Consider the following 14,192-nt stretch of genomic DNA (forward strand, 5'->3'; position numbering starts at 1 on the left):
TGTGGCAGGGAGTGGATGGGAGAAACCCCAACATCACCTATGATTTTCATTCCAACTTTGTGTCACTTTGGAATTATTTTTATGCCGGGATGATCCTATCCAGACTATTTATTGCATTTTTAGTGTCTGAGTCTCCAAACGGTGCAGTAGAATGTGTTTGTACCTGGGGAAACTTGGGGTATTTATTTGGAGTCTGTACTTTAATTGCCCAATATCTCTTCCTGTTTTTGCAGAATACCCAGGTAGTCACAGGAAGACACACTTTACTTTCTTCCACTGATTGGATGGGAGGAATTTTTGACCTTGGAAAGTGGAGATGGTGTTGCTATGGAAACTAATAAGTCTGCTGCCATTCATGAGCTGCAGCACAGGTAAATGTTCCGCTATTAGTGTTTGTGATTGATAAATCTCTATCAGTGTCATAATTCTGGGAGAAAAGAGAAGCAATTACCAAAATTAACAGTCCTTCTTTGCATGAACAAGTGACTAAGGAGCTTTTCATTAGGACACGCTTTAATTTTAAACAACTCCAGGTGCTGCCTTTGAACCAGGAAAACACTTTGCAAGATCATAAGAAAGCTGGAATCCAGGTAATAGCTTTAAAAAATAGTCTAAGCTGTAACAGTGAGAAAGAAAAACAATTGTTTCTTGGGTGACAACATAATGAAGATATTTCTTGGCCACAGCATCAGCAAATGAAGCTGGGTTGAAAACCAGGCCAGTTTAGGAGCACTGAATGAATGGTTTGGGTTCCACATTTCATATCGCAGCCTTCAAATGCTTCCATACAAGTGAAGTGTCTTTAAATCACAGTTAATGGAAAGGCAAATTAAAGCATTTATTTATGAAGTCCAAAAACGGGTGAGAATCACAAGGACTATCAATCTAAATACACAAAAAGGAAAGAAAATCTTGCTTAAAACTCAGAGCAAATGCTGACATTCCTTCTTTGCCTCCTGCTGGAGCAATGATGGACCCTCATCCTCCCACCCTGGCATCCTGACACTCCTCAGGCTGAAATCAAAGGACAAAGTATGGTTGGAGGAAGCAGGACTGCGTTCCCCCATTCTCCTTCTTGAATATCCCTTGTGCTTAATTAAAATATCAACAGTTTGTAGCATATTGTGAGGTAAAATGTTCTTTTCTGCCTGGCTAGGCATTGCTCACAGTGAGGGTTTGGTATTCTGAGTTCGTTCCTTCTCTGAACCTTTCTTCTAATTAAAAGCATATAACTTGACAATCCTGCTTCATATACCCATAAAAATGGGATTAACTCCTGTGGCTCATTAGAGCCTCATCTCCAAACAGGCACTGAATGGGAGCTGAACTCTTTGAGGTTATAATGAATTTGGGGATGGACTGACCCTTCACACTTGGCTGTGATAGAAACCATGACAACTGGCTTTTGTCTCCAATTAATGTATTGAACTCTAAATAGCCAGGATATTACTCATGTACTTACAAGGAAATTGTATTAAAGTAACCTCAAATGATACTTAAATTAATTATGTAGTGCATGAGTCAGCAGCTGTTTGAAGTGAAGAAACAGAGCAGAGGGCAGGCTTCAGTAGCATTTTAAAATACAATTTAAATGAAACTCGATGCTGTTTTATCTAAATGTAAAATATAAACCTCGGGACACAAAAATGTAAATCTCAGGAGCAGGCTTTCTGTTAAATCAATATAAAGTTTCTATTTCAGTAGCAAACAACCCACATGTTAAGGACTAAAAATCTTGGAATGTATAAAATATTGTAATATATAAAATATTTCAGGTGAGTAGTTGCTCATTTAAGCCCAGCCTTGCTGAACTAATCACAGCAACCACATGTTTAGGACCCAAGCCTTCCCTTTAATTTCCCACTGACCCACTCAGCCCTCTCAGGTACCTCTCACAGATCATTCTCCTCGTTACTACTCTGAGTAAAGGACTTGTACCAATCTTTCAGAGGACATGATTCCCCTGTAATTCCTTGAATTCTTGGGAAATTGATGGAGATCCTGGAATCTGAATCACTGGAGGAGCAGGACAGCTGCGTGAGGGACACCCATGCTTTGTATCTCCAAAAAGAACATTTCCCTTCACTTTTTTTCCCCCCAAAGCTTTCATTTTTGAAACTTTTTTGTCATCTTCATCATTCTTGCCAGAGGATCATCTTTAACAAGCCCGGTCCTGGGCTCTAAACCTGAGTTAAAAGGTACCGGGAGCTCACTTCTAGATGAACATGTTCAGCTTTTAAAGACTTAAAAATAGCTAAAAATGTAAATGTTCCATATCCCCAGGCACCAAGAGCAGCTCACAACGGCACTTTTGTCCTGCTCCTGCTCTCAGAACAGCAAATGTCCCACTGACTTCACTGGGATGAGTTAATTTATACCTGGGTATAAATTAACTCCACTGATTTCAGCGGAGCTCTGTTGATTTTCACTCCGTGACATTCTGAAATATGCCTGATGGTAACAGTCAAACTGCACTTCTGGCAAAACTTCTCTGATTTATCACATGGAAGGTTCACATCCATTTAGGAATAATAGAGCTGAGAGGGAAAATGAGGAACCAGTCCCGGTGCTGAGCAGAGCAGTTTTGTAGGCTGGGCATGGGAAGGTAATTCAGGGTGTTAGATGGCATTGGTCACTCATTTCCTCCTTGTTTCTACCTGACATGTAGAATGAAAATCATTTTGACCTATAAATTAATTTTAAATCTCAGGACTAAATGTGCTGTGCAGAAGAGTTGGGTATTATTAGCCTCCAAAATGGCAATTCAATTACTCAAAAATCAAACTGCCCTCTATATTCTCTTTATAGGGAAAAATCGTGGAAAGAATAATGTTCCCTCCAACTCTTATTTTCCAGCAGAGCTTTTTTATGTGTCTCAATGAGGGTCTTTAGGGTTTTCTTGCAGTGCCTTAGGGGACAAAATAAAATAAAGTAATGCATGCACAGTGACACAGCGAGGAAACAGATTAGATTTTTTTTTTTCATAACCCATTGCTATTTAAATGAGATAATCTGATCTAAGCAGAGCACCAGAGGCAAGAAGGGTGATGAAGATAAACTCAGAGATCATTACTTTAAATTCTGTGTACTTGCTATAGGGATGTACAACAACCATCTCCTGATGTTGAAATTTAAACATTATTTGATACGAATATGTTAAGAAAGAGCCTTCACTGTCTGGATTAAAGATGTAGACAGGATTTTGGGAAGTTGAAATGAACAGACCTGTCCAAAGTGCTCAATAAAATAAAATAATCGTCTCTTCACACCAAAACTCTCTCATGTTTTCCTCCTATGGCTGCTCCTGGATTGTGCTGGTTCCTCTGGAGTTGATGGGTGAGGCAAGTTGCCAACAATACCTTGATGAGGAAAGATTTTATTTTCATTTTTAACATCATATTTCTGTCTTAAGCATCCATCAGATGCACCTCAGGCTGCTCTTTGCGTGTGGGTGCCAGGTCAGGTTCTCCTTCAGGTTGGATTTTCCTCATGTCTCCGTCTCTCTGGCCCCTGCATTCTTTCCTCTGCCAATAAGTAGCTACCTTTGACTATTTCTAGAGCCTGTCTTCCTCCTGGACAGCTTATCCACATTTTTCTGTGTTCCTCCCATCCTAAAGGGAAATAGCACCTCTTTGCCCTGATTCCTGGTGGCTTCTGCCCTCCAAATAAATCCATGCATGGAGAGGTTGCCTTTGCAGCTCTCCTTTGTTCTGCTCATGGTCTCGACCCCACCATGGAAGCAAAGGGGTTTTCCAGGATTAAAGCTAAGGAAAAGGAGAATGGCAGTAAATTCTATCAGGCTGTTTGGACAATATAAATATTCCAAGCCCTGCCAGCCAGTCTGACCTGCATTTTGGAAATGAGGCATCAACTGTATTTTTACACAGCCCTTTGGCTTCTTGCCTCCAAATCAATCGAAGATGCAACCGCAATCTCCCGGGCTGGATTTTAGGCCCATCATTTTGAAACTGTTAAATTAGAGAGAGACATTTCCTGATGTAAAGTGTCCTGATCCTCCTTTGGGTCACAGCAGGATGAATATTGAATACATCACATCCCACGCTCTGCCTGCAGTCTCTCGCAGATTTATTGTTAGCATAACAGCACCTTTAGGGATGGAACAGCAGACCATATATTTTAAGACAAGTGACATCTTTGCTATTTCTAACAGCAAAATGTGGAGAGGAACTAGTCCAGCCTGGAAATGTCAAGGCTTCTCTGAACAACCAGAGGCATTTGGAGATCTACTGATGAGTCAGACAATGATGATAATTAGTGTCCCTTAGACAACATGGAGGTTTCCATGGGTTTGGGAAATAAAAAGTTGTAACTCTGTAAGTGACATGCAAGACTGTGGCAGGACATGGCTGATACTGCAATGACTTTCCCAGGAGAGGGAGGAGTGATGTTTGAAGAACTTTTGTTTCCATTCTGTGGGGTGCCAGGAGGTTCAGCTCATTCCCCAACATCAGTGAACAGCAGCCATCCTCTGGTGCAACAAAGCCGGCAAAAGGGGGAACCTAATGCCCTGGAGATGCACTTTTATATTCAGGGAATGTGAGGGGGTTTGAAGCTTCCCACCAGACAGACATAAACCCACCTCAAAGCTTCATCCTGGTGGACACCAGTGCCACCCTGCCGTATTTCCCAAGGACTCCACACCACCTCAAACCTGGATAGATGGATAGAACTGGATAGTTTAATATTCCCTACCATGGGCTAGACTCACTCTGCAGAAGAATCCCCCTCATTGTGCTTCATGTCCCAGAAAAACTTTTTTTTGAATTCCCCTGAGTGCACGGACATGTGGTGGAGAAGAGGTGAGAGCTCAGGTGCTGCTTTGAGGGTGCACCTTGAGATTGGAGCCTGCATTGGTTTCTCTGCCAGGGAAGTGTTATTTACAGTTTGTGGGGTGAGTGGAGAAGGTGGAATTCATGGAAGTCATCACCAGAGGTTTATGTTTTCTGTATGGCTCTGGTGTCTAAGCTCTGTAGTCTGAAAGGCCTTGTCTATTTTTACACTGGTTTAAATAATTATTGCTTCCTAATCTTTTCAATTAGCTATTTTACATTCTTTTTTCCCCTTTTATTTAAATTTTACATGATTTCTTCCTGTTTCATATCAAACCGTTTCATCTCCCAACACAAAAGGCTCATTAACTTTGTAAAATAACATCCTGGTACTTTAGAAGTCATTACATTTTTTTCTCACTTTTTTTGTTTGCAACAGCTTCAAAGACAATTCAATTTTACTTTATTATCACTGCCAAGAAGTTGAAATTAGCAGGTGATTAGGCACTTCAAATATTTTGACCATTTTCTATTATCAACAATGGCAAATTTAAGTATAAAAAAATTAAACTTATAAGGCACAATAATATATTACTGAAACAGTTTATTGAAGCACAAAATTTTCAAGGCAAATTGCTGGTTTTAAGTAATTGCTTTAAACTGAGAGTAGGTTTAGATCAGAATTTAGAGATAAATTGTTCCCTAAAAGGGGTTGAGGCCCTGGCACAGCTTGCTCAGAGAAGCTGAATTTTGAGCTCCCCCATTTCAGAGTTACATGGATTTCCTTGGAGTTTAATAGCCAATACCACTCCCTTTTTATCTCCCTAACCAATGCATCAATTAAAGAACTGACACGTGAAACCTTTATTATGGAGAGAATGATGGCCATAAAATCATGGAATCACTGAAGGGTTTGGATTGGAAGGGACCTTAAGGATCATCTACTTCCACATTCTACATGAAACGGAGAGAAACCTACCTGTGGTCTAATTTTCCACCAGCAGAAATGAGAACTTTTTTTTTTTTTTTTCCAGAAATCAGACCTTGGAAATGCAAAAAAAAATTAAATCTGCCTTGTTTTGAAATGAAAACCCAGACCATACTTCCCTGCTGTTTAACATTCCCACCCAGCAGCTCTGCACACCCTGACACGGGTGAAGACCTTGCCCACAAACTTTTAAGTGCTGCAACAATATCTGCGACTGCCACGTAATCACAGGCTGATCATCCCTCCCATTGTTTGCAGAAGGGGGAAAATAAAACGTCTGGAGTTATTGATTTGCTACTTCTTTTTCATTTAGCGCCTATTGATCGCTGTTTATGTGTGTGTTTCTTGTTGAGCAGGAATTAACATTGAAAACTTCTTGGAATTCACTGCATTCACACCTGCCTGACATTCCTGGGGAAATCTTGCAGCCACGTTCCCACTCCAACTGGGGGTTTCAAAAATCGGCATTTTCTCCTCTGGTCTCTTGGCAGCAAAAAAAGTTATATACAAAAAGCTTTTTTAATGTATTATTATTATGGTTGGCACTTGCCTGGGACAGGAGATGTGGTTGTCACAGGGTTTGAGTGCCCAGAGTCATTTCCAACCCCTCAGGATGATTTAGGCCGTGGTTATCAGGCCTACATTACAAAAATAAACCTCTTGGGGTTTGGAGGCATTTTTTCATCCCTATCTGCAGGAGGAAATCTTGTGATTGCCATGAAAATTGCTTGTGGAGTTTGGATGGGAAGCCAGCTCTGGGACAATCTGAGGGATATAGGGATGGATTAGTCCAGTGGGGCCATGTGTGAGGGCTGGATGGATGGAAATATCTGGGATCGCTCAGAGCGGTGTTCTGACTGAAGCTGTCACAGCTGGGCCATGTGTAAAGCACTCCTTTCATTGCTCTTGTGATATTTCGATCCCACAGTTTTCCCAGTTTTGGCTCCAAATGCATTCAGAATCACAAGCCAACCACACATTTCCCAGGAGACTGAATTCTAGTCCTGAACCAGCCAATAATAACAGGAATGGATTCTTTTTACTTACCTTACATTTGTTTTTCACCCTCCAGAACACCCCTTTTCTCTATTACTCCATCCATATTTAGGATTAAACTCTTAAAAAAAGGAAATTAAAAATTAAAAGCCATGTTTGATTGTCATGGAATTGCACCGTTTCAGGAGCTGGAGAAACAACCCCACATGCAGCATGTGGGGATTTATGGCAGCAGTTGCTCTGGTTGCTGGCACAGTTATCACAGTCAGCATCCAAAGGCAAATAAGGCTCTCCGAGGCTTCTCTTAGAGGAGGTAAGAGGGGAACAAGAGGGCAAATTTTGAGTGTGGAGGCAGAGTTCAGGCACAGAGGGGACCTTCAGCCCCAAATTCCCTGGGTCTCTCTGCTTCCCTTGTGTGCGAGGGAACCCTTGTGTGCCAACCCTTGTCCTGTGGGTCAGACAGTGGCGAAAGTCCCGCCTGGTTTGCAGCAAGAGGAAAATGTATAAACTTTATTTGGATATATTTGATTTTTAGACCCTTTTAGAGCTTTAGCAATAGCCTTTTTCCCCTTCTGCACAGCATGACCAGTATTTTGTTCTGTGTTCAGTATTAATATCTGCTTTATTGTTCTATTCTAATTACAATGTCATTATTAAAGGGGCCCTATGTTTTCCTGTGACAGATATTGCATCTCATTGTTAGTGGATCTTGGTTATTCCATGCTTATTGTTATTAATAATTTGTAGCAATTGGATTGGTATTAGAATATTACTTTGCTAAATCACTTTTGCTGCTAATTAAGGCACTGTGTGTGACATTGTTTAGCTCCAAGCATCATCGTCCTGCTTTTCAGCCTGCCCTAATTACCTGTAACTCATTCATTTCTACTTAGAAATCAGGTCTTTTAATCAAACTTCTCCAAGCTCTGCCATGGTGGGAGCTGCTCTTGGTGGGAATGAAAAGTTCTCATGAACAAAGATATTTGTGATGACAAATGCACCTTTCACTGCAGCCCTGGAGCTCTTTAGAAATAGAATAATTGTCCTCAGTGCTTCCAAACACAATAGAAGGAGGAGAGTTCTAAGGGAAAAAAGTGAAAGATGGCTGGAAAAATCCAACTCTTCAAGGTATCAGCAAGGAAATCGCTGCAGCTTTAAATTGTCTTCTCAGCACTAAATGTTTGTGAGATCAGATCTGTCACACTGTTTGCTGGGGGAATATTTCCTCTGAAGAAGCAACATCACTTCATTATTTGCCTGGGAAATTTATTCACTTTGGCTGCCAAACAAACAGAAGACACACAAAGGTCATGCTTGAGTCATGAGTGAAAACTCACATTAATGGCCAGGGAGCTTCCTGGTGTGTGTCTGGCATTAGCAGGACTCTCTCTTAGTGACAGAACCTCTGACATAGCCTGAACATCACAACAGTTTGAGGAAAAACAGAAAAAAGGATTTATTTCTGTGCAATTCTTTCTGCAGCCATTTTAGAGGAATGTAAGAAAGATGTAAAAAAGGTGCAGATATTTGTGCTGAAGTTGTGCTGGAGCTGTTTTGCAAACACACCTGCACACACCTGCAGCAGCTTCACCTTTCTTTGATCACGGAATCACAGAGTGATGGAATGGTTTGGGTTGGGAGGGATCTTAAAGCCCACCCAGTGCTACCCCTGCCATGGGCAGGGACACCTCCCACTGTCCCAGGCTGCTCCAAGCCCCAATGTCCAGCCTGGCCTTGGGCACTGCCAGGGATCCAGGGGCAGCCCCAGCTGCTCTGGGCACCCTGTGCCAGGGCCTCAGCACCTCCAGCACCAACAGCATCCCCGTATCCCAGGGAGGAAGGCTCTGAGGCAGGCAGGATTCAGGCAGCACTCCAAAGCCAGTGGAAGGTTATTTCCATGAGAGGTTATTTCTGTGCATTGATCTGCAGTCTGGGTGGATTGTTTGCCACAGGATTTCCTGAAAAGCAGATGCAAAGCTCGTTATCATTTGGGAGAATTGTCTGGGGAAACAGCAGCCTGCTATAAAATCAGAGCACATTGTCCCTTGGGATTGGCTTCCCCTCAGTGGAATTGCTGGGTGCTCTCAGCCAGATTGGGGTTTGTCTTGTTTCACCGCCCAGCAGGTACCCAGGCTCCTCCCAAACCTTGGGGTAGTCTCCATCTCAGTGCCCTGAGCTCACCCTGGAAAATATAGAATACTTCAGAGTAAAATCTATCCAAACTTTGGTCCACACGCTCAGAAGGCCTTTTCCCCCAGCCCCAAAGTGATTTATGAAATGCAATCTCTTCGTCCTCTAACATTGTCTCACTTCATACACTTTATGCCAAATCGGTTTTGATGATTTATTACTTTTCCTACAGCTGATAAAAAAATATGGGTATCAATACAATGTCAACAAAACTGCTGGGGTTAATCTCTAGTAATTTATTGAGCATTAATCAGATCCATATTTCAGTCTTATTAGTCTAAAGCTACTAAAATCACTGATGGGTTAACACAACTTAAATCCAAATATAATGTGATACCTCCAACTGCTGTTTCTATTTTATTCTGATTTACACTGCATAGGGTAGAAACAAAAGACTTTTCTCTGTGTCTTCCTTGTACATTTGTGAGTTTGCAAAACACAAATTGTTTGCTCTAGGCCAGAGAAAATGTAACCATTTCCGCAATAGATATTGAATTCATATTTGTCTGACAAGTGACCTTATCAGCTATAACTTGTCATCTCCTAATTAGTCTACATTTATTTTATTCACTCAATTAACCCCCAGCCTCTCTAGGAGATAAGTTGGCGATACACGAAATTATGTGTGGTGCTGCAATTAAAATGGTGCTGCACATGTACTCCACAAATTTGCCTTAAAGAAAGGTAAACCTCATTAATATCCCACCAGTCTGACTGCAAATTAAAATGGGTTTATTGCCAGTGATGCCACTGACTTTCAGTGCTCACTGGCAGGGAACAACAATGTCTTTTCTTCAGAGAATCTAAGAATAATCACATAAGACTAAAAGTGCACAGTGAGATGGAGAGAGCAGAAATATCTTGATGTTATTAAACCTCTCATTCCCAGGGAAATGCCCAAGTTCCTTATTTTTAAAAGCTATTACTGTGATCTACAGATTAACAGTGACCTGAAAGGGGAGCACTGGAGTTTTTATGGAAAAGAGTGAAACCCTATGAACAGAATCCAGCCTGATTCACGTTTTGTGCCTTGAAATAACTTGGGTTAGGAGCTTTGGATAAAATCTGAACCACGTGATCAGCAGAAATGCATGCATATTTTAAGGAAACCAAACCTGAATCAAGATTTCTGTCCCAGTTTGATATGTGTAAAATGCTTGTGCATAGACACAACTCATTTACAGGAGAAACTGAGACAAGAGAGTTGTTGTCAGCCCAAAGGTGGATGTCCAATGCAAGTCAAAATAATAAACATTTATTGTATTGCACGGACATTTTACTCAAATGCCTGCATAGTTTTCAAGATATTAGAGATGTGAAAACACAAACATGCAGAAAATGAGTGTGGTAAAAAGGGATGTGTTGTAAATTCAGTCAGATGCAATTATTGAGGAGAGGGAACATGGAAAACCCTCCTCTCTTTGCTTTAAAACTCTGCAGTCTAAACCTGCTGAAATTAGAGCTGAATCCATCATTGATTATGTCATTCCCCAGAAATATGGCCTTGAGCAGATTTGTCATAACTCTGCTGGCGATGCTGCACTGTGGACACGGCAGCCATCAGTCAGGAGGATACAATTTCCCAACGACTACAAGTCAAGCAAATGTGTTCTCAGCCTTGTGGGACAAGTTCTGCTGGAGACGGATGGCACCAGGCTGTGATGGATGGGCAGGAGCAGGGCAGCTCCTCACACACCTCTGTGGTGTGATCAGAGTTTAATCCTTAGGGAAGGACAGGCACTTCAACTCTGAAATCCCACAGAAATCCAGGGAAAAAGGGGAGTGCTGGCTGCCCATCCCTGGCAGTGCCCAAGGCCAGGTTGGATGGGGCTTGGAGCAGCCTGGGATGGTGGAAGGTGTCCCTGCCCATGGCAGGGGTGGGGCTGGTTGGAACTGAGGTCCCTTCCAGCCCAAACCATTCCATGGCTCAATGAGTCTATGATCCAGACTGAATCCAACACTAGGCCTTTTGTCTTTACAGCCTGAAATTCTCCACCACCTCTATATCTCTTGATTTCTTTTGATTTATAATCTCATCCTTACATTATTTTCACTTTTTGGATTTTCTCATTTCATTTTATTTTGTCTTTCCATTTATTACATTTCACTGCTCACTTTACCCCCCCAATTTAAACACTCTGTTCCAGCTCAGGTGATGAGAAGCAGCCCCTACATTGAGTGTCCTCCTTCCACTGGTATCAAAACACTTTCCTTTTTTTTTATTTTTCCCTATCTGCTGCAGTTTGAATTTCACCACTGGCAGAGATGAGATGACTAAACCAATTTCCCTCTATGCAGAGAGCCATCTTGCATTTCTCTCTGCACTTCTGCTTTTTCCCTGAATAGCCGTCATTTAATGCCCCGTTATCTTGGATGGTACTCATTTAGTGGTTTATTAAGCAGTAATTCAGCAGCCTGTTATCAGTTCCTACTAGAGCCGGGGAAAATATGCCAGCCAAGTACGCGAGATTTCCACAGAATTAGAGCGGTTTTGTGATTTTTGGATTAGAGAAAAATTACCCCAAAGTAATAGATATGAAATGTTTTCCCTGCATTCCATTATTGGCCCCATGCTAAAGCTCCCATCAGGCCATTTCAACTGTAGATTGTCTGATCTTTATTTCTGTTTCCAGCCCAAGCAGTGAAATTTTACAAAATCACAGAGAACTCAATGGACTGAGAAGTCCTAAACTTGGACTCACTTTTTCTCCCGCACTCGTGTCTTTTCTGAATGTTTCCATGGGGGTAAAGAGATATAAATTAATTTCTTAGAGCTTCTTAAAAACCAGGGAGCTGAAGTGAAATAATGGGCAAGGGTAGAAACCAAAGTGTGCCCTAAATACAGCAGCGTGGAGGGATCAATATAAATCCCAGCAGGAAAAAATGGGTTTGCAAAATAATTCTGATGATAGAATAGGTAAAGGCTTGATTGGAAATTACAGCTTGTAAAAGTGGATGAAAATAGGAGCACTTTTTATGAATAAATCATTCCTGTTTCCTAAAATTGCTGCATTTTAACCAGTAACGAAAGTAGAGCTAAAAAGGAGGAGGTAAGATGGTGATGGTGCAGCTAAACTGGCACTGGCCATGGAACAGCTGCCAGAGTCATGGAATTTTTCATATCTGCTCATGGAAAGCATTCCTGGTTCTGGTTTCCCTCTGGAAGCTTGCTCAGGAGTTACCGGAGGACAAATGGTACAAACTCTTCCCATGGGCTGTCGTCCCACGCTCTCCAGGCTCCTCTGCGGAGTGAGAGCCTCGGGAAGGGTTCACAGGGACACCTCAAACCCCAGGGTTTTGGGCTGCTGCTCTTTCTGGGCAGCTTTCAAATGATGTCAAACACAGACATCAGGAGGGGACAGGCAGTGTCTTAATGGGATAACTTCCAATTTTCCCTGGATTTTCAGCCTGCTGACAGGGACAGCAACATTTCCACCCCACATATCCCTGGCTCGCAGCCCTTCCTGCTGGTCCCTTCCCTTTCCATCTCTGCCTCAAGGCAGAGCTTCAGTGCAGCCCTATCAGCCCACATTTCCCCCCTCCTTTCAGCTGGGTTTTGTTTTGTTGTTTATGCTGTCATTTCTTTTTTGGTTTTTTTCGGAGCACACATCAGATAAAGGTCATTTTTCCTTGAATGGAAGAGCACAGTAATTTTGACAGTGAGACATTCCCAGCTTGCTCTACATCAGAAATGTTGATATTAGCTCCTTTAAAATAGAGACTAGAGACAAAAATTGCCTGAGCAACTCAATGTCTGGCAGTTATCTCCCAAAAAATGAGCATTTGCAAAGTTATGCTTGTGGCTTCTGCTAAATTCCAGGCTGCCATTACTGGAAGGATTTTAACTTCATTTACGTTTGCTCAGAAAAAAAAAAAAAAAAAAATCATCATGAAGGTATTAAACAGCCACAAAAGATGATGGCTTCAAACAGTGTCTTTTGGCTGATCCATAATCATTTGCTTTGGCAATTTTATTGGGGAACATTAAGGCTGATCACTAACTCTGTGTTCCTAATTATTTCTGAAATATTGTGCTGTTTTCTGTGCTGAAGTGCGGAACGAGCAGAGCAGTGGGCTGCTTGGGATTGCAAAGTTCTAACTGGGTTTTAATCAATGAGTGATAATGAGAGCTTGTGTTTTGACTTTCCCTTCTTAATTGCCAGTAATAAAGCAGATCCTCATTGATGATATTTAGCAGAGTTCAGTTTCATTCATCTCTGTTTATTCTATTTATTTTGAAAGTGCCTGGGAGCTTTCAGTGCTCTAGACACAATAGCAGAATATACAATGCTAATTATATTTTCCTTGCCTGATCTTTTCCACAACAGAGGATGATGCTGCCTTTTCCTGGGGAGTGATTGCACCTCCCTGTTTTCAGCAGGTTTCTGGAATGCAGTAGGAGTCAAAGGATAAAATCATGTCCCGTGAAATCCCAACCACATTTTGCTGTTTAAATCTCTATTTCCCTTCTGCTGCTCATGATAGTTGGGATTTTTTTTTTTTGCCCAGAATGCCAAAATAAGAATTAAATATCCTCAAGATGAGGCACATCTGCAGGTGCTGCTGGCCAGGAAAACTCATCTCACCCAAACAGCCACAGCAAAGCCACACCAGGTCTGATTTACCCCAGGTAGATCTTCACTGGCCAATTGTCAATTTTGCATCCTGATTTTGGGTAAGAAAGACCTTTTTTTTTTTTTTTTCTAAAAGTTTGAGTTTCAAATTTAGTTTTGGTCCTTCAAATGCATGCCAGTGCTGTGATGACAAATGCATGCAAATCAGTCAGTCAGTACAATAAATATTTTGATAATATCCTGCCTGAATAATCTAATTTAAATCAGGACCTGCCTTAGGTTTAAAATGTTTTAAATATCCCTTGCATTCCTCTTCAATTATATGTAAGAAAATAAAGAGTTTTTTAATCTTGCCTCGATCATTACTTGAGATGATTTATATCCCAAGATTTTCTTCCCGAGTTATCAATCATCTGAAAGCAAGAAGTGGGTGGCAGCCTGAAATTTCTATATCAGATCTTTCTGTGTCCTGAAGAATTTTTGCTGTGGCAGAAATTTGGGCTACAAAAATAAATGGTCTCCACGTGTTTTTCTATTATCTCCATGATCTCAATAATTTTGAAGTTTTATCCCAGGATATAAACCTTGCTATCTACAGATAAAGTCATTGCTGACGTCAAGTTCTTATGGCTAATTCCTGACTGGTTTAATTCC

At 41.4% G+C, this 14,192-nt stretch overlaps 1 protein-coding gene across 1 annotated transcript in view; it reads left to right on the forward strand.

The window, feature by feature from the left end:
- Positions 1–316: 316 nt before the first annotated feature.
- The window catches only part of CNTN6 (contactin 6), a gene marked incomplete at both ends in the record, with an annotated part of 98,730 nt that continues 84,854 nt past the window's right edge, over positions 317–14,192 (forward strand). Inside the window, one exon of the mRNA XM_082288498.1 lies at positions 317–371. Coding sequence (XP_082144624.1) covers positions 317–371 — 55 coding nt within the window. The remainder of the gene's footprint in view (positions 372–14,192) is intronic.

Source organism: Coloeus monedula (assembly GCF_965178545.1).
Source record: "Coloeus monedula genome assembly, chromosome: 11".
Classification (NCBI taxonomy): Eukaryota; Metazoa; Chordata; class Aves; order Passeriformes; family Corvidae; genus Coloeus; species Coloeus monedula.